Below are 25,964 nucleotides of genomic sequence, written 5' to 3' on the forward strand. Positions count from 1 at the left end.
GCCCCTCCTGCCCCTCCTTCTGCTCTGACCCTGGAGTCTGCAGAGCTGTTCCTCCCACATGTTCTCACTCTGCTATTGTCTGGCTGAAGTTGTAACAATGCATTATTTTCTTCTTCTTCTTCTTAAATCTTTTAACTCATGGGTGTTACCACCATTTCTGGTTGACCCCAGCACTGGCCAGTGGCATGTCCATCTTGGACCTGGCTGACATTGTCTCTGCTGCATATTGAGAAAGCCACCCCTCTAGCCCTCCCCCTACCAAAAGCAGGCCATGCAAACCCAATAAAATCATGTGCATGTAGGTGTAGAAAAATATATATCCACATGATTTTTACACATGCTGAGCATAATTGAAAACAATATGAACAAATTTCAAACTATAAATGCTATTGTTTATTTGCATTGAATGGCTTCCCTTGTAAGATAAATTTTCTTTAGAATAACTTTCTCATTTGTAAATATAATTTTAGGAGTCATCATCTTAAAGTGGAATATGAATATCTGAGAGTGTCAGATAAGAATACTGAGGGGGAAAAAGACAGAAAAAGCTTTGTATTTGAGACAAATTAAACTATTACTAATGGAAAGCTTTTGGAAATTTCTAAAGTATTTAACATAATATCGTGTTTTCATCATTTTCATTATGACTCCAAGCAAAAGCTTCATAATCATATTATGGTTTTCTTTCTGTAATCACTCATCTCATGGAATAAACATTGCTAGATATATTCAAGGGACAGAAAAATCCCTCTACTGGGACTGGAGTTCCAGTTCTGGAGAACCCTGTAATCTGTTGTCTTTGATGTAATACATAAAAGTCTCAAGCATATGATTAAGGACTTTTGATATATTCAAATATCCTCTTGGAAAAGTAAGGATTTAATGAACGTTTTTGTTGAATGTATAAGAACAGGAAAGAGTTGAGTAGTGTTTGTATGTGTTCTGCATAAAACAAAAATTCTCAGACCTACATCTTGGGAATATCTACTTTTATAATAAACAGTTAAATGATTATCAGAAAAATATTTATGGTTAAAGCTTATGACTAGAACTTAGATGTTCTCGTTTAGTTCCTTGTTCCACCTCAGATGTCCTGTCTTAATTTTATTACCATTAGTTTTTTTAACAGAGGGAGGAAACATGAAAAGTATGATTTCAAGCTCTTTCTCTTGTGCACACAAGTAGAGTGAAATGCACTAAATAAATATAAAATTTTTAGCAGTAATAAATATAGGAAAAAACTAACTTCGGTTGCAGTGTTGAAGTTCTGATCAGTTCATTTGACTTATTCCAGTTTCCCATTACTAATTAGATGTTGCCCTGGATTGGCTATACATTTTCTGTTTTGTAAAGAAATTTTTATATTCAATTGTATTTGATGTGAAAACAGAAATATTTTCCTCTGTTTGACTTCCTAGGCTGCCATGGAAAATACATGTGAACCTTAAGGAGCAAGTGTTCTGAAGTTATTCTTAGTAATGAAGTATATGTGAAAGAACACTTCCATTGCTCAGGTGAAACAATGACTATGAATTCAGCATTTTGCATGGTAGTGTGCTTTCTTCAACTTTGCATTGTCGATGGGCAGGTAATATGTGAGAGGCAGATGACTACTGAATGGAGAACAGAACCAAGACCTACAGTAATAAAATGGACACCAAGGGAAAATGTCTGTTCAGACTTTTACACAGAATGCTGGAGTATGAAAAAAAGTATTGGTGGAGAAATCTCTGAAGAACATAACCTCAGTATCCCTCAGATATGCCCTTTACAGCTTCAATTAGGTGATAGTCTCTTCATCTCCTCTGAGCCATCCTTTCAATCCTATGGAATGAATTTGGTGAATGTCTCCAAGGAAGAATTTATTAACTGCCCTAAGGCTGGTTTTCTTCAAGAGCAGTTGATTTTTGTCTGCCAGATAAGAGGACTGCACCAAGTGGACCCTAACTGGCTTGGTGCTGGAACTCATTACTTTGCAGAGCTTCACAAGAGAGGTCCCCTGTTGTGCGACATGGGCCTTCGTCTGAATGTGACAGTGAAGCAGCAGTTTTGCCAACAGTCTCTGGATGCACCACTATGCTCTGGGCATGGAAAATGTCTAAGTCATGTTTGGGAAAAAGCATATAGTTGCCATTGTTTTTCACAGTATTCAGGAACATTCTGCCAGAAGTTTGATATATGCGCCACTAAACCTTGCCACAACAATGCCTCCTGCACTGAGAAACCAGAACTCTCTGGAGATTCTTACAAATGCACGTGTCCTCCAAAATTTGCAGGTATTTCTTTTCAACTCTAGGGATAAACATTTCATAGATCATGCACCTTCCTTTACAGATGATAAAACAACAGTAGAAAGGCTTTTGTATAATTTGATTGCCCACTGCTGCTAACCACACCTGCAGCCTCTTTTACATGGAGTCATTTATGGGAGACAGTGCAGGCATTTGAAGGCAGTTTGTACTTATTGACATTCATAAATACATTGTAGAGATAAACAGGATAAGTTGTCATCATGCTTCTTTCCTACCTAAGTGTGAGACATAAATAAGTACTTGTTGACTTACAGAAGTAACTGATTTCCTTTTTTTTGTTCTGCAGCTCAGGTTCTTAAACCAAATAACATAAATCATTTGGAGTAAGCTCCCCCCAAAATAGTTGGTTAACCAAACTGGTAAAAAAGTACATGATTGTGTTGAAATGATAATTTCATTCAACCTGCCAAAACTCCCCTATTTTCAGTTTAAGGACATTTCAAATTACATTAGTGAAATTTTAAAAATAAAAATTAGTTTAACTAAAAGGTCAAACCTTAAATTAGAAGGACAAGCAAAATAAAATACTTAATATTTTCTTCCAGATTGTTCTGTCCCCTAAAGTTGTTTTCAAAGGCAATTTATTAAACATGCTGTTATTATAAAATTAAATATGTCACAAATTAAAAAAGAATAATCAAGTAATCCTCCCATGAAATATTGCAGTACTTACCCAAAACTCATTGGAGAAATTGAATTTGGGTTCAGATTACCATAGGAGAGAGTGCAACATAACTGGGTAAATTCTTATCTAACCATTACCTTTATTTCATGGAGGAAAAAATATGGATTAAGGAAATTATGGGGATGTTTTTCCTGCATTCAGACCAATAAAGTTTGGGTATATTGTAGAAAGTACCAGAAATATTAATTCTCATCACAAAAAGAATTGTTGTAGCTCTTCTTGTACTTGTGGAGCAGAATTCTTGAAGTGTTTCTCTGTTGGATTGAGCTTCTCTCCTCTCACAATAGCAATGCTATGCTATGAAGCACAGCTGATGGCTCAGGAATGAGTGAGGTTCATAGAACACACTTCATAGAAACGAAGCTTATGTTGCATAAAGATTGCTGTAATTTATTTTTAATTGCTTTTCAAAGTGCATAATAATTTGGTTACTAATGCATTTGCCAATAGAAGATTATGCAGGTATGAATAAGTCAATGTTGTGAGAAAAATATTTTTATAATTATGAACAGTGCAATAAGTGGAAAACATTGATGGTATGCAGTATGTTTTATATTTCCTTTATCCTTACTGGAGGGTGTGTAAAATGCTTTGAAAATAATAATGCCAAAAATGTCTGGTACTAATTGAACTCAAATTAATGAAAAAATTTGCAAGCAATTCTGTTAAAAGCAATCATCATGCCTAATGTTATCAACAAGCAATGCTTAAAACATTTTGTTCGGCTATATAGGAAAGTTTTAGGTAAAGCCATCATTTTGTACTGACAATACTGGTCTCATAAAGGTAAACAAGGAGAATTTTAGTTTAGTTTAGGGGACTAAACCACCATATATTATGGGCAGGCTACACAAGAATAAGGGAAGAAAAAGTGTCTCCCATAACATAAAGTCTATTAGAAAATTGAAAACTTTTTGAAGTGTGAATAGTGTCTTGGTAATAATTGAAGAGGCAAGCACAATTATATGGTATTCAGACCTGCATGCTGTAATAGCATAAACAGCTTATAACTGGAATTGCAAGTTCCAGAAAGCTGCATACTAAAAAAATTCTCACTTTCCCACTCAACATAAGAACATCTTTTGTTCTCAATGCTGAAAGGAACTATAAGGTAGATTTATGTTAAAAAGAAATAAATAGTACCACTTCTGCATTTTAAGCTATATCTAAATTTGTAACTACATGTGAGATAAGGTTAAATACAGTAGCTGAGCACAAAAGTAGATTAATATCTTTCTGACTTGCCTTAGAAGTTCAGTAAGTTTGGTGCTAACTAATATTAGTACAAACACCTTTCTATCCATTTTCCTATCTATATTGTAGCTATAAATTTGATATTTATAAAAAGTTCACCAAACTGCCTAAATATTTACCAAAGTCCAATGTTCCTATTATTCCTTTGACACAGGTAAAAATTGTACAGAAATAGTTGGACAGTGTCAGCCATCTACATGTTTCAATGGTGACTGCATCAATGTTACTCCAAACACTTTTCTTTGTGAGTGTGACAAGGACTTTACAGGTAGGAAATACCTTTTTTCACGGTTTTGCAACAATAATTGTATCTGTTAAAATAGTGGTATTAACTTTTGCTTTATTAAAACAGTTATTTTTGATGATTATTGCACAGATTGCCACATCCTTAGATTTTTAAAAACAGGTTTTGCAAAATACTGAAATCAGACTTCCAAATTACTCATGTACTGAAGCAAAAACATATAAATTATAGAAACTTTGCATAATCAGATGCCATCCACAAGTACCTTTCTTCTGTTGGCAGTATAACAGAGGAAGGCTCTCAATCACTGGTTCTTAAATACAGAGTTAGCAAGAATCAGAACTCTTCCTGGATGGATGATTTTGAATGGTTATGATATTTGTATTCGTAGTTTCAACATCCTCTTATAGATGTACTAAAAATATAGGATGGAAATAATCTGATGAGTCAATAACATTACGATTTAGGGGTGCAATTTGATTAAACAAGAGGAAGTTAATTGGTTCATTTATGATATATAGGAAAAATAAGATATTTTAATGAGAAAAGCTTAAATGAAAAAATGTATCTAAAACCATCCTATTGTAAACACTTTTTTAGAGGCATAGGACAGCAGTCAAAAACATAAATAATATTCTTGTGCTTCACAGCAGAAGTTCACAGTATGGATGTGAGAAAAGTAGTAATACTCAGAAGAATATTTTTCAAAAGGAGCTTATATTGAATATCCAAAGAACCTTCAATATCCAAAGACAGTAAAATTTTCAAAATATCTCCTTCTTGGAAGCATCACCTATCACTTGTCATTTATCGAATATAAAGAAACCATTACATTGAAATGAAGAGTTAAAAGGCAAAAAAAAAAAAGCATAATGGAGTTAGAGGGATCAAAGAGCCAATCTTTATTTTTTAGTGAAAGACTGAAGATCCTCCTTGATTTTTTAATTTTGTGTCTGTATAGACATATATTTTTAAAAAAATAGGATAGACAGGCTGAATTCTAAATTGCTAGTAAATCTGTTTGATACTCTCCTTTTCTTCCCTTTCCTTCACTATAGAAGCATCATGGTCAGCATAATTCTGAGAAAACTGAAAAAAATGCCCTTTTTTCAAATGAAAAAGTCTGCTAGTAAAGTTTTCTAGAGTTGATTTTCCACCCAGTCATGGTCCATATCTTTTTAGAACACATACTTTTGTCCTTTCACACAAATTGTATAGGCATATCACTTTTGAAATTTTCCCTACAAAAATCTTTTTTATCCTTGCAATTCTGACATGGTGAGGGAGAGGAGAAATGAGATAGGAGGAACACCCTTCCAGATGCAGTAAATCCAAACCCATAATGACATGAAAATAGTTTAATACTCTGAACTGCTGGAGGGCAAGATATACTGCAACCTCCTCTCCAAGTAGCTGATAAGAATTGAGAAGAAGAACAGGAGACTATGTGTATAACTAGCTGTCTTTTTATTCTCCACTTAGCTAAAAGAAAATGGGGAATCCTTTCCTGTTTCTAAGCATAAGTATGTTAGAAGGAGAAGGATTTTAATGATTTTTTTTTCTGGTTCTGTAGTATAAAAGGACTGATTGACTAACATACCGTATAATTTTACAATTATTTGCTAACCAAATGTGGTAGTTTAAGTCTACATGTCTTCCTATGGTCTTGTGTAAAGCTATTTCCTAGTACAAAGGCAATCTTAAAAATAGCTACCTAAAAGATTACTACTGTGTGAAAACAGACATTTTTTCTAGGAAAACAGACATTTTTCCTACTGTTGTTCCATTGCAGTTGTATTGTGTTCTTAGCCAAGGTGAGTTGTGTGAGTCTTGTAGGTTGAATGCTATTTTAATTGTGTGATATTGGTAGAAAATTCAAAACATTCTTATGTCTTGATATTGAACTAACTTGCAAACATAAGACAAAACATAAAAACTAGATTGTGCACATTTTGTTTAAGATTTTGCAAACGTTGTCCTAGCTTTTTTAATAAAATGAGGCAAGACACTGACAGTAACTAGTTCACATGATCTGAATGAAGATATTAAATATGCTTTTTATTCTGTATTGATGGAATGTAAGTAAAATTAAAATTAAAAAAAAAAAAAAGCTCTGAAAGCATTAATTCAAAACAAGTAAAGGTTCCTGGTCCAAGTTGTTGTGTTCACAAGGATAGAATGGATCTATTACTCATTACCCAAGCAATGTAAATTCTCATCTCAATTCTGTATTTTTCTTTTTCACTAATTGTTTAGTTCATTCACTGAGGACTCAAAACTCTCTTTGCTCTTTCTTGAAGGAAGATTTTTAATATAACAGCAAACACCTAGCTTTAGGTTTGCCAGTATTCTTATGACTGAATACTGGGATTCATACCAGAATTTGCAACCTTAAACTTATTAAGAAGCATTTAGAGGAAGGGAATACAGGTAAAACTAAGGTGGGGTAGGTACAGAGAGGAAGGAGGCTGGTAGTGTATAAGCAGTTGCTGCTCAGTACTCATCTGACTGAGAGCTGCACTGAATCACTGTAGTCCATCCATTCTTTTTATTAAATCTTTTCTTAACTGTCTTTCCACATAATCTCCCTCTCTCCCCATCTATACATTCTAAGGTCCCAGTACCAAAACTGGAGAGAAAAAAATGCCTGAATTTGGTGTCTGCAGTTTGAGGTAGACCACTGGTGATAGTAGTCCTAATAACTTTGGTTCCAGCATTTAGAGTAAATCAAGATCTCAGCATCAGCAAGCTGAAGAGACACCACAGACTGTAGAAGTGTGTATCTGAATAGAGTCAATTTTGTGCTCGCAGAGGGCAATAGTGGCTCACATACCTAGTGCCAACTGGAGCAGGTGAGAGCCCTACATCAGCAAATGAAAAGGGGAGCAAGAGTGCCAGGGTCTGTGTGTATTGGCAGAAGCCATGATGAAGATAAAATGTTTACATTTTCCTCTAAGCTGGTCCCTGAGTGTGTGTGCAGATGTGCACATGCAAGTGTGTGTGTGCAGTTCATTAGCACCCTTCAAGCTGGACTGGTCTGTTGAGTAGCAGGCACAGGATCTGGGCATCAGTGTTAGATGAGCTGGGGTCCAGAAAAGTGTTGGTCTTTATGAAACAGAGGATTAGAGGCTGTGTATTGAAGGGGTTCACAAATGAATCAGTCCTTCCAAAATAAAGGTTAAGAGGCTGTGTATCTTTACTAGGAAGCTTCAATCAGAGAAGGGGACTAGGATTTGGCTGTTTGCACATATGTTTTATGTGAGTTCTGAGTGGGTGCTGGTGAAGATTGGTGAAGGCTACCCAGAGACCTTATCTCTGGGTAGTCTATGTACCTAGTTGCATTAGTGTCCTCTGCATGTGTCTGGCATACATTTTCATCTTGGCTGCTGGCTGAGCCTGCAAACAGGAAAGAAGCATCTGCATTCACTGGATAGATGAAATTCCCGGGTCTTTGGATTCACTGGGCTGGGCTTCAGCAGCTGGGAAGGAGGTTCTCCAGGCCCTAAAGTCCACCAGAGCAAGTGTCTTTTATGCGTCTCTTAACAAAGAGGATGTCTCAGAAATTTTGATGGATATTATCGTCCTGTTCTGAAGATGCATAGAAAATTAGTGGGACATATTCATAACCTACAGGAAATAACAATATCCTAGCTACCTCTGTAATGGTACTGCTCAGTATCCTTACCCTAGATAAAGTTTAGTGGATTAAGAGAAGTAGCTTTCCATTTGAGTATGTTTGGTTGAATCTTTGTGGTGTTTTGGTCCTTAGGCAGGAAGATGGGACTGATTAAAAAACAACCCTTTGTAGAACACTTGAGATTATTTGAGGTTTTATCACACATTCTTGTAACGGAGACTTGAATTTCCTGGGTTCCCCAATGGTCCAATTGACCTCTCTGCAGACTATAATGAGTTTCCTCGTCACTTGAGGGACAAGAAATACTATGAGAATGACGTGGTTTTGCTCGGAGCCACGATGATAGAGTTTCCATCATCCAGTCGCTATAGTTTAAAATGGTCTGTTTGCATAATTGGTGAACTACACCCCTACTCTTTTGAAAAAAGGTCATAAATGTAATGATACTTTTATACATATATAAAAGAAGATAAGATTTTATTGTTTGCACAATTACTGTTTTAACAGCCTAATAGTTCAATTTCTCTAGTACTAACACTCATTTCCCAAATCGATACCCAAAAGATTTTTAAAGTACCTCTAAAAATGTTATGCAAAAAAGCTTTTCTACTGCCTATTTTTTACTTTCGTATGATGCTCAGCTTTCCAGTGCACCTCTTGGTCAAACACATCTATCTCCCTCAAGAAGAGGGTACAGCAGTTGCAGCAAGTGATCAGCACTTTGTGGTATTCATGGTTTACATGAATACACAATACGTGGTTACATTCACACTGGAAGTTTCTCACCTATCAATCAAGGGATTATCTTAGTCTACTTGTACTTGTTTTCATATCGTTGTCTACTTCTCTTACCCAGGCTACCAGGGGGAGCCTGGCAGTGATCTCCAGCCACCTGACACAATGGGCTGTGGTTTGTCAGACAGTAACTGAGGTGGGGATGGGTTGACCCCTCCCAAGACGGGCCATCCACAAAGATGAAGCTGAAACAGGGGAGACAGCCATCACTGGGCCCAAGCATAGGGTTTAATAAAAACTAGAAAAGTTCTGAGATCTTGCACTCGTATCAGTACAAAGGTAATTCTGAAGAGATGTACTTGTTACAGATTCTGTTTTTCAGTGTTTTTCTAAGGGACAGTGTAGATAGCTGCAAGGATGTGAGAATGAGGACTGAGTGTGTTTCAATAAAATCATTTGTCAAGTATGACAGCTCCCTCAGAGAAAGCTTAGATTTCTGGGGATTATGTTTCTCAATTGTAAAAATATTCTGTTTAAAATATTCTGTTTAAAATATTCTGGAAATATTCCTTTATCACTTATAGTTATATGACTAGAATGAAGAAAGCATGGTCAAGATTTTTGCCCATTTATATGAATGATACTGAAATGGCCATAGTTCTTTTAGTGTTAAGAAAGAAAATACATATTTTCTATCTGTGGTTTTAATGAAGTTATGGTAATATTTTTATTCACATCATTTCGTGTTTGTTTCATATGCATTTCATAGAATCATAGAACCAGATTGGAAAAGATCTCCAAGATCATCGAGTCCAACCTTTGAAAAAACACTTCCTTGTCAACTAGATCATGGCACTAAGTGCCACAACCAGTCATTTCTTGAATGTCCTTAAGTTAGTTGATGAGAATATGTGGCATGTCTTTTCATACATCATTAGCTGCTAAAGGAGTTTAGACAATTGTCACTTCAGTGCTAGATAATTCTACTACTAGTATTTACTCTTCCAGACGTGATGCAGATCAATTCATCTTAGCTAGTGACAAAGATATACAGGAAAGGATCTTGTCAAAACTACAGTGAATTAGGTTGTCTGACCTAAGTAGATTTCAGTTTTCTCAAATATACTCTCCTGGCATGATTTCATTACACACTTCAGTAATCTATGATTCAAAATTTCCTATTAGTTTTGATAACTTTTGCATATTTCACAATATTTTTCCCCTTTTATTATTAGATTTAATTGAATTATAAGTAATTGTCATATTTATTAAGTATATCAACTCAACAGTGTAATGAGTGAATACTTCATAGCATTTTTAAACTGATGAGTATAATTACTCCGGGAAAACACCAGATATGTATGATTCTTGAAGTTTACTTTTCTGCATATGAATAAGCTTCTGAAATATTCTTTTCAGGGAAGGAATTTTTTAATTGCAAGATTATTAATATCACAATTTACAATGAAATTATAACGGAATAATTTTTTGAGATTCTTTCTATTACAATAAATCTATTTTTTTCACGGGTTATTTTGTTATTTTAGTATGGAGAAGCAATGTAATTCTTGCTAAATATTAACCACATTAAATCACTAGAGTAATCACACTATATATGCTAAGTGAATGAATTTGTTGTGAAATTACAGCACCTCCACGACATTAAGTAATACAGTTTCTATATTCTAACCCATGATAGATATAAGAATATAGCATTGTATTATCAGGCTGCAAATCAGACTGATAATCTTTCCTATTTCCCTACAGAAAGAAAGTCTCCTCAGTTTTTGGATATCTGTCCCTCTCTAGAGAGGTTCACTAATTATTCTTAAATTTCTATTACATCAATTTTATTTTTTTATAGTTCTTCAAGAAAAACAAAGTAATGCCTATGCATGATCTTGCAAAAGGCAGTGAGAAAAGATGTATTATAGTCACACATGCAATCAGCTAATAAATGCCGATAACACCGAACACAGAATTAGAAATAATCTGTAGAAGATATTAAAGTGACTAAAACTCTGAGGTATAAATGTCTATGGTAGTGAAATACCCAAATAATTCTATCTCCCTGAGCTTCCTGTTTTTCTCCTAACTCCTTCTGGTAGCTGAAAAAACCCAAACATTTTTCCACTTGATTAGTTATCTGCTAGTATTGTGCTTATTTGAAACACAGAACACAGCAAGGGTAACTTCTTGTAAGAAAGAAAAAAAACCCAACTCTTTGCTGTTTTTTTTAGGTATCTAGCTGAGAAACAGGCTGGTGCTGAATGAGATGAATCTCCAGAGCCTTGCAAGTTCAAACTCGGTATTTCTGACAACTTTCTTCATAGGAGATCACAATATGGGTTTACAGGCAGTAAACTGGCTCTTCTTACGTATTTCTGACTTACGTATTTCTGATGGTTTATGATTGAAAGAGATATTTCATGCTCTAATGAAATAATGGCATCTAATGACACTTACGAGAAGTTACGTGGGACACAATACTGAACAACTCAAGGGTCTGAAGTAAAGTTCTGATATGTGTCTCCCGTTCACAGGACACCAAATGCCTTAGTCTTACTTAAGTAGGGATGACACAACTTCATCCTTTCTCCTGTGAGAACATATGGTGTTCTTAGGCCCTAAATGAGCAAAAATCAGCCTCTTCAAAGATACTATACTGTCATCATTAACACATTTAGCAGAATGGCTAAGCCTGTAAACCCATATTGTGATCTCCCATGCAAAAAGTCAGAAATACCAAGTTTGAACTTGCAAGGCTCTGGAGATTCATCTTGTTTAGCACCAGTCTGTTTCTCAGCTAGATATCCACAAATTTAAATGTGACACTGAAGTGATAAAAAGGCACTAGCATAGAACTTGTTTTATAGACTGAGGTAAAGTTCAGTAGGTAGGTGAGGTGCATCAGCTGAAGGAAAAGTGGGAGAGGAAGGGAAGAAGGGAAGGAGGGAAGGAGGGAAGGAGGGAAGGAGGGAAGGAGGGAAGGAGGGAAGGAGGGAGGGAGGGAGGGAGGGAGGGAGGGAGGGAAGGAAGGAAGGAAGGAAGGAAGGAAGGAAGGAAGGAAGGAAGGAAGGAAGGAAGGAAGGAAGGAAGGAAGGAAGGAAGGAAGGAAGGAAGGAAGGAAGGAAGGAAGGAAGGAAGGAAGGAAGGAAGGAAGGAAGGAAAGAAAGAAAGAAAGAAAGAAAGAAAGAAAGAAAGAAAGAAAGAAAGAAAGAAAGAAAGAAAGAAAGAAAGAAAGAAAGAAAGAAAGAAAGAAAGAAAGAAAGAAAGAAAGAAAGAAAGAAAGAAAGGAAGGAAGGAAGGAAGGAGATGGGTAGGGAGGGAGAAAGGGAGAAAGAGAAAGGTTGGGATGAAGGTGATGTCTCCGAAGCCTTACTATGGAACCAAAGCTGATTTCAAGCTAATGGTACCCATCTCTTCCCCAGATCATTATATTATTCATTTTTTCATCCTGTAACAAGACTTGTATACAAGATTTGCACAATGAGGTACATTCAGCAATCTTCAATATTGCTGGGAAGAAGTCCTTTTCTTTAAAAATCCACAGTTCCAGTCAGACAAGTGATTGAAAATCTCAGCACAAATATCAACTGGTCATGACTACAGTATCATATTTTCAATAATTATGACTTTGCAGAGTTATACATCTGATCAGTTAATTTCCCATCTTTATATTTCATTTGCAAATTACTCCATAGCAAGTGCATTCAGGTGTGCATAAGGTCTATTTCTTTAATGAAAGAGATAAAATAGATTTAGTATAACTAATAAGGTCAGACCCATTTACTGTTTTGCACTTTAAATACTCTAAAAAATCTCATGTTTTTCATGTTTCTTCTTTTACATTCTGATAATTCAGACATCTTTTTTTATTTCCAACTTAGAAAATAAATCAGCTCTACTGAAAAAATTATTTCATTTGACATTGATTATGTGCTTTGAACTAAAGTACATATTTTAATTATATTTTTCCATAAATTATTTTAAATAGCTTTATTCATGTGAATTAAAAAAGGGGTTTTTTGATAAAGGCCTTGCTATATAAAATATGACCATGAGTCTTCAAAAGAATGAAGTGGAAGAATGTGGTTAATATCTTAATACTCTTTATGACTATACAATTAACAGTTATACAAATGGTTTTCTGGAAAACAGATCTTCCTCAAAAAACCTTGCATTATATTATGTACTAATTTTAGACTTTGGAAAATAACAGGACCTGTGAAGTGCTAAAATGCATAGCAATATGTAAAGAGCACAACACTGATGGAAATTTCAGATTTAGGTATAATTCATTAACTTTTTTTTATTTCTGTTCCTAATCTGATCAGAATCAGATTCCATGTATGATAGAAAACAGGAAATCGTCATTTGTAAACCCTTTAAAGAAAGAAGAGTGTGAATAACAGTGGTGCAGGTGATGCAACTACACATTTTAATACAAAACCATAAAGCTGTCCAAAGGAGGGCCATGAGAATGGTAAAGAGCCTTGTGGGGAAGCCATCTGAGAAGGAGTTGAGGCCACTTGGTCTGTTCAGCCTGGAGAAAGGAGACTGAGGGGAGATCTCGTTTCAGTCTACAACTTCCCCACAAGGAGAAGAGGAGGGGCAGGTATTTCAGCTCTCTTGTGCCCAGTGACAGGTCTTGAGGAAGTGGCCTGAGCCTGAGTCAGGGAAGGTTTAGGCTGGATATCAGGAAAATGTCCCTCACCCAGAGGGTGGGCACTGGAACAGGCTTCCCAGACAAATGGTCACACCACCAAGCCTGAGAAAGTTCAAGAAATGTTTGTACGTTGCTCTCAGGTACATGGTGTGATTCTTGGGCTGTCCTTTGCAGGGCCAGGAATTGAACCCAGTGGTCCCAGTGGGTCCAACTCATCATATTCTATGATTACAGATTTCTAAGAATCTCATTTAACTAGGTGAAAATAAAACACCATTTTTACAAAGAGTTTTCATATGTGGAAAAGAAGAGGTTGTTACTTGATACCATTATTATTTAAGAGGATGTAAAAAAAAAAAAAAAAAAAAAAAAAAAAAAAAAGGATAAGATACCCAAAAGTAATCTAGACTCCTTCCCCTTTTTTCAGGAGGCTTAGCCATATTTATCATCATATAGAGTGATAGAGTGCCTGGTTCAAGCTGCAGTTCCAGCCAGCTCCAACCCACCCAGTGCAGGTCATGGCTAAGCCCACAGCAGGGGCACCTTGGGTGAAATATATTTTAGAAAGAGCAAAATGCTGCACACTTGTAGAGGAACAAAGAAAAAAAAAAAAAAAAGTGAGAAACAGCTCAATAAATGTCAAGAACAGTAAAGGAAGGGGGAGGAGGTGCTGCAGGCATCAGAGCAGATATTCCTTTGCAGCTGGTGGTGAAGACTGTTGTGGAGCAGGTATTTCCCTGCAGGGTATGCAGAAGTCTGGTATGGAGTGAAGTGAGGCCTAAGAAAGTGAGGAGGAAAGGTGTACTCAGAATGGCACTCAGTGCTGGTGTAGTAATATGTTTTGTATTCCAAGAAAAGACAATGACAGATAAAAAATCCCTAGATGCTTATATTTCTTTTGAAGAAGGTAGAATTAGCTACATGATTTTGAGTCTACTTATCTCAAATGTTATATCTGGTTTAAACAGATGGGAATTAAAAATGAGCAATGAGACCAATGACTAAAAAAAATCTTCAGACCAAATACTAAATAAAATTTCTTTAATGACAATAGAACAATACTTAGTTATGTAGTAATACATTGTAGGATACCACAGTGATCAGCCTGTGTGTGCAGTTCTGAAGCACAACATCTGTAGAATCAATTATTTTTTTTCAGGTAGTCTTGTATGCACTGTAAAGACACTTTGAGACATGCTGTAAGGTATGGTCAGCTTCATGAGATTGTTACACAATTTTATATCAATTGGCCAATTAATGAGCATCACACTGCAGTCTGATATGTTTCTGTATTTTTGAAGCCTCTGCTTTGAACTGTCCAGAACCCCTCCCAAAGTCTTCTGATTATCCACTTTTACATACCTGTCTAGTCTGCAATAGCTTACAACAAAAAGCACTGGTGTTTAAAAGCTTATCACTGTGTATGTATCACTTTCTCAACTGATTATGACAAGCATCTGAGTCGCTCTTGGAATTTTTGGTATGTTTGCAACAGTGGTTTATTTCAGATTTTAGCAAAATCATAATATGAAGTCAGTGGAGACATTTATTTTAATCTTGCTTGGTCTGCCCTAGAATTGTCTGTCTCTCTGCTGACAACAATGATATCACAGTAAGCAAGGTAGTAACTTGTATGTTTCAGTTAAATAGCTAAAATATGATGGACAAAATCTACGAGTCTCATTTCATTAAAATATAAAAGGAGATTACTCAAAAGGTGTAAATTAATTAGTAAATAGGGAATGAGAAAATGCTTGGACATAAATTCTAGCTAATTGTTAATTTTAGTTTATTGTTTCACATCTGCTAGGTGCTACATGAAATGGACTATCATCAATAGTATTTATTAATGAAGTAGCCAGTTCTGCAAAAGATTCTTTTGGGAAAGCATGCGGCTTCCCCTACAGCTTTAAGCACACCTGTGTAATAAACATATAAATATATTAAATATGACAAGCAATAGGAAGCAGCAAGAGCATTTGGCCAGAAGCACACATTTTCTTTTCTTGATAGACCTTTACAGATACACTATCCAGACTGTTCACATAACTAATCAGTGTAGAATACAAAGCATTTAAAGCCAAGATTTAAAAATAACTTTTTGTATAACTTTAAAAGATAGGATGAGACCACAAAAGTGAACATAGTAAAGGAGTGGCGAAAAAAGAAAAAATAGGAAAAAGAGATTTGTTTCTGTAAAACTGAGTTTGTGATATTCACAGAATACAGGCTCAGAAGGTGGTATCAACTTATAAACTGAATAGAAATGAGGATTTAGAGAAAGACATTTTAAAGTTCCACAATCACTATTCAAAGAGAAAAAAAAAACCAACAAAACTTGATAACAAAAGAAGAGATAAAATAATGAAAAATAGGAGGAATGGAAGTGGTTGAGATAAAACCAGAAACACTTTGCAAAAAGGCAAAAGTGAGTGTTCTTAATACTGCTTATGGTTGGGAATCTGCAGTAGTCAATGAGGCTGATGAATGAAAGGTTGCTGAAATATGGCGTCCTTTGTTAACCATAAACCACAGCAAATACCAAGAACAAAAGAGCTCTACCTCAGCACAATGTTGGGCCTGAAATGGGAGATATGCCAAAGGCTCCATTAAGCCCATAAAATATATCACTATTCATTTTTATGGAAGTGATTGGATAGTGGGGTGATGGATGAATAGACAGATAGGTAGATAATACAACAGAGATTGCTCATGGTTTGACTGTCATTATTCATATTTAGCAATCACAGTTGTATTGGTGAAGACAAAGCATACATTGCAATATATTGGGTTAATATTGATGAAAAAATAGAGATGTAATATTTCTTTTTGGTTCTCCCTGTGCTGCCATTTCACTTACAGAGTTATAAATTACACTTACTAAGAGGAAAAAAATAAAACCTACAAGGTGATAGGAAAGCTTAGAGAGCATACTGAAATCTCTCAAACTCTGACAAACCAAATATTAAAAATAATAGACATTCTAGAAAGAAGACAGATTCTCCAGGAAATAATGAAGGTGACCTAGCCAATAAAGTTACTGCCACTTTGAACAGAAGACTGTTTAAAATTCTCAGCATTAAGAAGCAACAAATTTCTAAAAGAAAAAAGTTTTAAATCAAATCCCTAGTTTATGAGCAAAAACACAAGGTTACTGTTACTATTTCACAATGGGTTGACAATAATAGCTTATGAAATTTACATAGAGAACAACTTCTCATCCTAAAAAGCCTGTATTCCTCCATTGAAACATTCACTAAACAAGCCATCTAACCATGTCTCTGTGACACTAACAAGATTATGGTCCTGCAACAACACAAACATCCCCAGTTTCTCCTGTTATTCTTCATGTGCAGAGGTACCTGAAATAAAACACCTCAATGTGCTGATTTCCAAAAGAAATCTGCTTTTAAGAATGTTTTGTAGGCATTTCTTTGCTTTCATGCAAATGCTGGAGGTGGTCTTGCTTAAGCCATGTTTATTGGTTTTGTCTTCCGTTTCATTCACATCACTTCAGACTCTAGTCAACCCTGTTTGTCACTCCCTTACAGGCTGCTGGTAACTCTCTCCTCTGTTTCTAGTTTAAAGTCCAAATCAATCATCATTCTGGAAATAATACCTTTGCCCTGACTTCTCAAAGGGATCCCTTGTCTTCAAAAAGGTAGATTGTTTATTCTTATAAAAATAAATCTACTTTCAAGAGGTTATGGGGCTCTGCAATCCAAAAAGTCTTTTAGTTCATGTATTCCCTTGAAGTAAATTCAGCTGCATAAGTAGCCACTAAACAACCAGAAAAGAACTACTCATTCTTGATTGATTTATTTACTTTAGGATTGCCAATGCGAATTTTTTGCCACCACATTTTCAGGATCACAGAACCACAGAATATTCTGTGTTACTCATCAAGATCATCAAGTCCAACTCTAGACCCTACAGAGGAATCACACCATGTCCCTGAGGGCATTTTCCAAATGCTTCTTGAGCTCTGTCAGGCTGGTGCTGTGACCACTTCCCTGGGGAGCCTATTCCAGTACCCAACTACCCTCCGGGTGAAGAACCTGTTCTTAATGTCCAGCCTAAACCTCCCCTGACACAACTTCAGGCCATTTCCTCAAGTCCTGTCACTGGTCACAAGAGTGAAGAGATCAGTGCCTGCCCCTCCACTTCCCACATGAAGATGGTGAAGATCAGAATGAGGTCCCCCCTCAGTCTTCTCCAGGTTGAACTATATACTGTATATAGTATAATGAGCTCCTGCTAACACCACATAATATTTTCAATTCAGCTCACTCAATAGCAGTCTCATATGAATCCTCAAGGAATACTAATTGGAAAAAAGGGATATGAAGCAGCAGTTTTAATGGCAGTTAAAATGATTCAAGAGAAAGGAATACTGAAAAAGAAGACTAAATTATACAACTAAAGAATAGTGTAATAGAATGCTGTAGAGAAAATACAGAATTTTCGAAGAACTTGTTGATGCTTTAGAATAAATTAAGAATAATTTAAGAGTTTAATAATCTCTAATAAAGAAGCACAAAATAAATAAATATCCTTAGTTAAAATCTAAAATAAAGAAATGAGTAATAACAGAAGGTTAACATGGTAACATAGTTGCTAAGGAAACCATAAGAAGTAAAAGGCAATGGTGTCACTGCTGACTTGTCCATAGCAATAAAATCAATAAATTAGCATTTCCTGGCAGGAGAGACTGTATCATATTCATAAATTCCAATGAAGTAAGTTATAATTTTAAAGGCCTTTACACCAAACTACCTATCATCTACGTGAGAGAAAACAGCTAAGCAGAAGACCATGACAAGGTAGATATTTTCTGAATCTAAACATGTGTTATTCCACTTTGGTTTATCCTCACAAATTAATATTGTGCTGGCTGTCTTCACATAATAGGTCAGGCTTAAGAAAACAACTTTAAACTACATCATCAACATCCAGGCAGAAATGGTAGTTTTATTTGCTTAGCTAAATTGATTGCAGCGTATATGTTACTAGGCTTTTCCAGAAGAATATTAAATATATATACACATATATTATATATATAAAATATATAAAATATATAAATATATAAAATATATTAAATATATAAAATATAACCAGTTTTTTATCTAAAACAAAACCAGGACTACTATACAACCCTTTGTTTCCAAAAAATTGGACAGTTTCATCCACACAATGCCACCACAACTCCTGTAAATCCTTAAGTCTTATTCTTTCTCAGTGCCCTCTCACTCCAAGCTCTGCAGGGCCAGATTTCCATCAGAATAGCCTAAATCTTAAACTGCATTTCCAGATATGTTTTACAGAGCCATTACTAATTCAATATGGGAAAATTCAGTTTTATGGCTTCTTCATGAAAAATTTGTCTCATTTTTTAAAGGCATCATAATTTGTAGCCACTGTATATTATCATGTTATTTTGTAGCCAATTAGTAAGATAAATGCCATAAAAATATTTTTCACCTTCCACTGCAATCTCTTTTTTCAATTATTTTTTGCTTGAAGGCCTTAGCAATATCAACATAGGTTCTCTGACAAACCATATTACTCTTAGCCTTTAGCTTTATACATTGTGGTGGTACTGTTGCCATTCCATTTCAAATTTATCTTGAGCATGTCCATGTAATGTTTCATCAGCCTTCATTTCAGCCATGTATGTATATATTATCTGGTCAGTGAAAATATGTCGCAGTAGTCTATTAGCTGACATGGAGACACCTGGACAAGTGCCTTTTTTCTTAAAAAAAGCATCCAGCTGTTGTTTTTCTCAGTAGTCAAAATTATATTCTCTCACTTTATGTCAGCACAATAATTCATACAGACTCATATGGAAAGCACTGAGATGCTTATTCTGATGACTGCAAGTTTCTTAACTTCTGCACATTACATAAAACTGGTTTTCAAAAAATGAATAGAACATACTAGCATTCAAAATAATGAATTATGAGTTTTTAATGTCCCAAAACAGAACTCAAATTCATCTCTTTGTTATCCTTGTATATTTTATCAGTTATATTGTCAGGCTAGCTAAATTCTCACAGATTTTTAAGTTATTCAGTAGCAATGTACAGATCTAACTGACTTTTCAGCATCTTCGAGCTCTTCAGTGCTATGAAGATGGATGAGGACATTAATTTCCTCAATGTTGATGGGAAGGCTTAATCGCTTGTTTTGATCAAAAGAGTTGATGATTTATGGCATATATCCTAATATGTACATAATGATTGGCAAAGAACAGTCTATAGCCCAGCAATTACATAAATTTTGATTTAGCACAAAGTCTCTCTCTTACATATGCTGAAAAATAGATCCCTTTCTGCCAATTAAGTACAATGTACAGGTTGTACTATCAAATAAATTATTTCATTGCAACTTTTTATTACTGAAAGACTTAAAGTCTACTTTAAACAAGGATGTACCTCACCTATTATGAATTTAAAAAATACATATTTGAAAACTTGCCTGTATGATGCTTTTTTCCTGAAGCCTCCGTGCAATCTGTTAGCTGATAGCACTGAGTGTTTTGCATTGCTGCATGTTATTTTAAAGTTTCCTTTGTTATACAAATCATACCAGCTTTGATCAGGGTCATGGTTTAACCCCAGCAGGCAGGAAAGCTCTACCCTTCCTCTCTCACTCCTCACCAATGAGATGGGGGAGAGAATCAAAAGGATAAAGGTGAGAAAACTCATGGGTGTAGATAAAAACACTTTAATAGGTAAAGATAAACCTGTCTACAAATGAACATCAAATTAAGGAATTCATTCACCACTTCCCATGGGCAGGTAGCTGTTCAGCCATCACCAGGAAAGCAGGGCTCCATCTCATGTGATTGTTATTTGGGAAGACAAACACTGTCAGTCCGTACATCCTCCTTTTCTTCCCTCTTTTCCCAGCTTTTTATTGCAGAGGATGACACCATATGATATGGAATATCACTTTGGTCTGTTGTGATCAGCTATCTGGGCCACATTCTTCCCATCTCTCTTTGCAGCCCCAGCCTGCACACTGATGGAGCAGGGCAAGGAGCAGAAAAGGCCTTGATGCTGTGTGTAAGCACTGGTCAGCAATAAATAAAAGATGCCTGATTTTTCAGAACAGTTTTTGTCACAAATCCAAAACATAGCATGATACTAACTACTGTGAGTAAAATTCACTTGATCCCAGGCAAAACCAGTAAAATCAGAAACAGAACAGATTAACTAGAAATTTATTAGGATCAGCACTGTCAAGCATAATTCTCCTAATATTTTTATCACTGAGAGAATTAGTATGGTCATTATCATGCCTGAGGAGTCATTTTTCTATTTGAAGAGATGAACATTATCTTTCAAGTGGAAAAATGTTCTTTATATGAACTTTGTCAAAAGCAGTCTTCCTGAGTCAGTAATGTCTCCTATATTTCTGTATTTTGGTGAGAATGCTGCAAGTTTCTGTTGAATGACTCTATTGCAGCTGTTAAATAGTTTTAAGCGTATCACAAAGGTGGTACTGCTGCTATCTGCTTCTTGATGGGTAGCTTCAGTTTCATTTAGCATTTTGTCAGAAATGATAGATGAATGATTTAATGGTACTGAATTTTTTACCTTGCACCAGGATTCAGGATTTCTTTTCTATCACTTGACAAAATTTGATCATCTCCATTGAATTGCTGTGCAATAGCACCATCATAGGGACACATATAATTTGAAGCCACTGCAAAGATATTTTATGTGACACCATTTTGCATTTTATTGACATTTATATTTTCCTTCATTAGCATTTTAAAACGTTTTAGCATTTATGGTAAGCAGCTTGTTTATTTGCCAGTTTTTACATTTTACTCTAGCTTTGTTCAACATTTATACTTGAAGAATGATCTGATGAAATTATTTTTAAAATAACTCAAGCACATCTCACATTTCCCTTTTACAAAGCAAAGAACATCCTCTGAGGTAGTGTATGCTGCCTGATTTCCATGCAAGCTGAAAAAAAAAATCAAAGAAATGTAATATTAAATTAATGACAGTATTATCTACTTCATCCCTCTTCTCCACTGCTGGATATTATAACATTTCCTGCAAGAAAAGAAAACATTTTCTTTAATTGGGCTGCAACAGATAACCAGTACATGATTTCTAGTCATTGTCCCTTCCTTTATTTTATAGCACTTCCTAGCACGAAAGTATTTACCAGTAGGTGCTAATCTGCTAGGATGTCAAGAAGAAAGACACTCAGGCTTTGTAAAACTTTATGCTAAATGATAATTTAAAATTATATCTATAATAATGTCTTTCTTTAGGGCAAATTTGGGAGAAAACTTCTGAATCAACCTAAGACAAATGGAGAACAAAATAATAATAAAAGTAAAAAAAGATAAAATAGTATACATAGTCTTTATCTGTATAGATTCTGGTAGCCCCAAACTGTGTAGTAGTGAACAGTCCTCAACACACCATGCTGACCTCCATGCTGACTCTGTCTATCAAATAGGTTTCTATATTTTGATCATTCACTCTATTCCAGGATTTTCTTGGAGGAAAAATTTTGAAATCTTCCTTGTATTTGGAAGCTGTCATCACACTATTCCAAGACTATGTGGTTTTGTTCCTTAAATTGAACACAAATTTATTCAAATTGTCTTTGTGAAACCTGCCCTTTTAATTTTTGATGCTTCTTCTTCTTTTAAACGGGAGTTTCTATAATGATTCCCTTTCTATATTACATGTTTTTTTAACTGAACACGTAATCTGAGATACAAGTAGAATATATTTTTTCAACTATTTATGAAAATCAATATCAAATGCTATATTACAATAAATGTTATATAATTGTCATCTACATACTTGTTGTTTTCCATAAACATAGGCTGGTTTGACAAGATTTGTAGCTTACAGCTTGTGTTGCCTATTTATGCTATTTTATGGTATCTTTATTGTCCTCCAGGTATTTGCAAACAGCTTAATTACCTGACATTTTCCATTTGATTTTTTAAAAGGCTAACTATTAAGAATTGCTTCCATTAATTTTTTATTCTCTGCTCTTCTGATGAATTGAATCTGAACTCTTCAATGTGATATGATTGGTATTTAAATCATAATTGTCAGGTATTTTGTGACGTGTAGCAACCTATAGGTTGATATCTGCACTCAAACTTCATGTTACATATGTAATTCTGACATCTGCAACTTCTAAACTACCTCTCAATGATCTAACTAGAAAACTGCTATGCCTAGACTGTGTATGAAGATATTTTTTTTCCTTCTCAGCTGATTAAAGTACTACAGTAATGATGACCAGTGTTCTGAAACTCAGAAGTATATTATTTTTATTTTCTATCCTAGAGTTATGCTCATCTACGTTCTTTAAATAAGAACTCAAGGGTTTGCCATTTCATGCCATCAACTTTTTGACACTATAGTTTTCTCACCTCCTTTGTTCTTTCCTCAGAGTAAGTATATTACCTTTAATAGTAGTAAAATAACCAGCTGCATCTCTGTAACACCGGTTGCTGGCCTACCAGTTCCTTAGGTACAAAATGGATTTGTCAGTAATCGCATTTGTTTTCTTCCTCCTGTTTGGCAACCTGAAGCTTTCCAGTTAAGACAGACAAACACATCTAAACTCCACCTACAGCATTGACACCTCGCTTTTTCTACTTTTCTGCACTTCCTGACTTAATATAGTCAAGAATAAAAGCCAAAGTGTACAAAATATATGGAACTTATATGATCATAGTAAGAACAAATTGCATATTCCCATTTAAATTTTCCTATCTGTGGCTTCTATTGTCTATTAAGGTTGTAGGTGCTAGATGGTAGAAACACTCAAGGCCAGGTTGGACCTGGGCTCTAAGAAACCTGATCTCGTTGAAGGTTTCCCAGCTCTTTCCAGGGCTGGTTTGAGTAGAAGAACTTTAAAGGTCCCTTCAAATCCAAACCAGTCCATGATTTGATGGCCTCAAATTAGCATCTATGCCTAAAGGAAAAAAGTAGAGGAGAATGCATTTTATGACTTACAGATTTTTTTTCTTTTATTAATAAGGAAAGGATTTCCATTTAAACAAATATTTTTCAGAATGACAAAAAATTACTGATTCACATTTTGATTGTTGAGCTCTAAATACATGAAACTAATTTCTAAATACTGTTTAGTCAGTTATTGCATAGATGAGTATTCTTATCTAATTGTGGAGTCTGCACATTTCACTGGATTGCATCCTATTTTTCTGTAGTATTTTGAAACCCATCCACAGTAAAAGCTGTCCCCAAAAAATTTCAATAATTTGTTATTACAGACTCTCATTTGTATCAGACTAATTTTCCAGTATGACCAACATAATTTTGTGGATTTATTTCAGTGATCATTTACAAAAAATTGAAAACCCAAAGTTAAACAGCATTCTGTAAATAAACACACATTTTGGAATGCAAGAAATATGTCTTGAGTGTACTGAATTGCAGCTCCAAGATAACCATGGCTTTATTAGACAAGAAGAACAAAAGGCTGAAGCATTTATTTAGTTTTATGAATAAAAACCAAATAGTCAAACCACATCTACTCACTGTGTACTCATGTTTTCAATGTAGTGTTTTGGTTTTTTTTACTTTGTGATTCATTATTTGGCACAAATTAAACTGGATTTATTTATACACGTTTATTAATCATTGACCTTTTAAAACAATTGAGTTCCTCAGTGATGTGTCAAATCAACTAATAGTATTAGATCACTATAGCTGTGTCTCTAAATAAAGATATTTCTGAATATATATATTTTAATGACAAGGCAAAATGCAAAATGTCATGACCTAAGATACATGCCTTGTACAGTATTTTTTTGTGAAAATAATACTATCTTCTCCACAATAAGTGGGCATAGCTCTGTTTTATTAAAATTAATTGTGATTTCCCATAGCTGTTGCTTTTCATGGAGTGAATTCTTTCTCTCTGATATGCTTACTTTTCCTTATCTTTTATAGCCTGTCAAAATCTGGGGGAGTTTAGACACCTCCTATTTCTCGTATCTTCCCTGAGCTTGGGTATGTAGCATGTGTGTATGTGGTGTGTCAAAAAATACATAAGCTGATGTCCTTGGTGTATGTTACTTAGAAGTGAATAAATATCATTTAACTCCATTCTCTCAGTTATATCACTGAAGATAGGCAGTAATCACATCAAACTGGGTAGGCTTGAGCCTAAATATGTCAACTGCATGTTAGGGAATTATGGAATATCAAAATCATTATAGAGTGTGGGTGCCTTGATGATTAGGTGATATTTGTTCAGAGGGTATTTTATCACAGTTTGGATAGAGATCACTTATTTTCTAAAGTACTGCCCCCAGTCCAGAAGCTTTTATGAGCTCGAGGGTGCAGCACGGGCTTCCTCTCCATACTCACAGTCTTCTCTGCTTAGATTTGTCACTGCCATGACCTGCATGTGAAGACCTGATCGCTGTAGCCTTAGGTGTTCCATCACCACATGGGGATGTAGAGCATAGGCATGCACTCTTCCCTTGATTTGTCCAAAAGAAATCTATTTCACTGCAGGAATAAAGAGCTTAATAAGTGTTCAGTACAAAAAGCTGCAGTTTCACAGTTTCTTACTGTTATTATTGCCCTTTAAAGCCAGCAGGTAGTCTTTATTCAATTAATTTTGTAGAATATCACTTAGTAGGCACCATTTTATCAACACTTGACAACTAAAGAATGTTTTGCTCATATCAGTGGGGTTTTTGTTGCTATTGTTTTATAAAAAGAAAACATAACCAGAACTGTTCCTGAAACCACTTTTATTCAAAACACAGGACGCCTTTACACACTGTGCTAAATTATTGTGCAATACAGAAACTTCTGTGGGTGCTTATTAGCACAAGAAATTATACATCGAGTTCATACTACAGTTCATTCTGGTAGAGAAATGCTCTGCTCTATGAAGAATACTTTTTTTAAAAAAAATTATTGAGATCATTGCAAACACAGAGAAGTTAGAAATGTAAAGCAAATTTTATACAATTCCTCTTGAGATGGATTCATCCTAAATATTTTCCTTTTCTTCAGTGGAGATCCTTGCAAAATTCAAATTTGCAATAGTTTTAAGACAGCACACTGAGTAGACTGAACTCTAGAGTCTGAAGAAAAAGAAATTATGTACATGGTTTATTGATTTAAATTATATTGTACACTTGTAATTATATTTAATGCTGTCTAGGTTTCTTTTTGTAATTATGTTCGTGGGGAAAAATTACTAAATAATTTTTTTCCTTTATTTGAACTGTTTTTGTAGGTTTTATGAACTCACTCTAGAAAATAATTTCTTGGGTTTGCTGCTGACATCTGTTATTTTTTCTCTTACTTAAGCACTTAGTGCTTACTGATCAACTTGTTGTAGTTTGTTTGAATATAAAGCCAGAGTGAACATGAGCAGTGATT

The 25,964-nt window shown here is 35.0% G+C and overlaps 1 protein-coding gene across 1 annotated transcript in view; it reads left to right on the top strand.

Annotated features, from left to right (window-relative positions):
* Positions 1-2,011: 2,011 nt before the first annotated feature.
* EYS (eyes shut homolog) overlaps positions 2,012-25,964 on the top strand; it is a gene marked incomplete at both ends in the record, with an annotated part of 727,941 nt that continues 703,988 nt past the window's right edge. The window contains one exon of the mRNA XM_083857640.1: positions 2,012-2,276. Coding sequence (XP_083713766.1) covers positions 2,012-2,276 — 265 coding nt within the window. The remainder of the gene's footprint in view (positions 2,277-25,964) is intronic.

The sequence above is a fragment of the Zosterops lateralis genome (genome assembly GCF_965231275.1).
Source record: "Zosterops lateralis genome assembly, chromosome: 3".
Taxonomy (NCBI): domain Eukaryota; kingdom Metazoa; phylum Chordata; class Aves; order Passeriformes; family Zosteropidae; genus Zosterops; species Zosterops lateralis.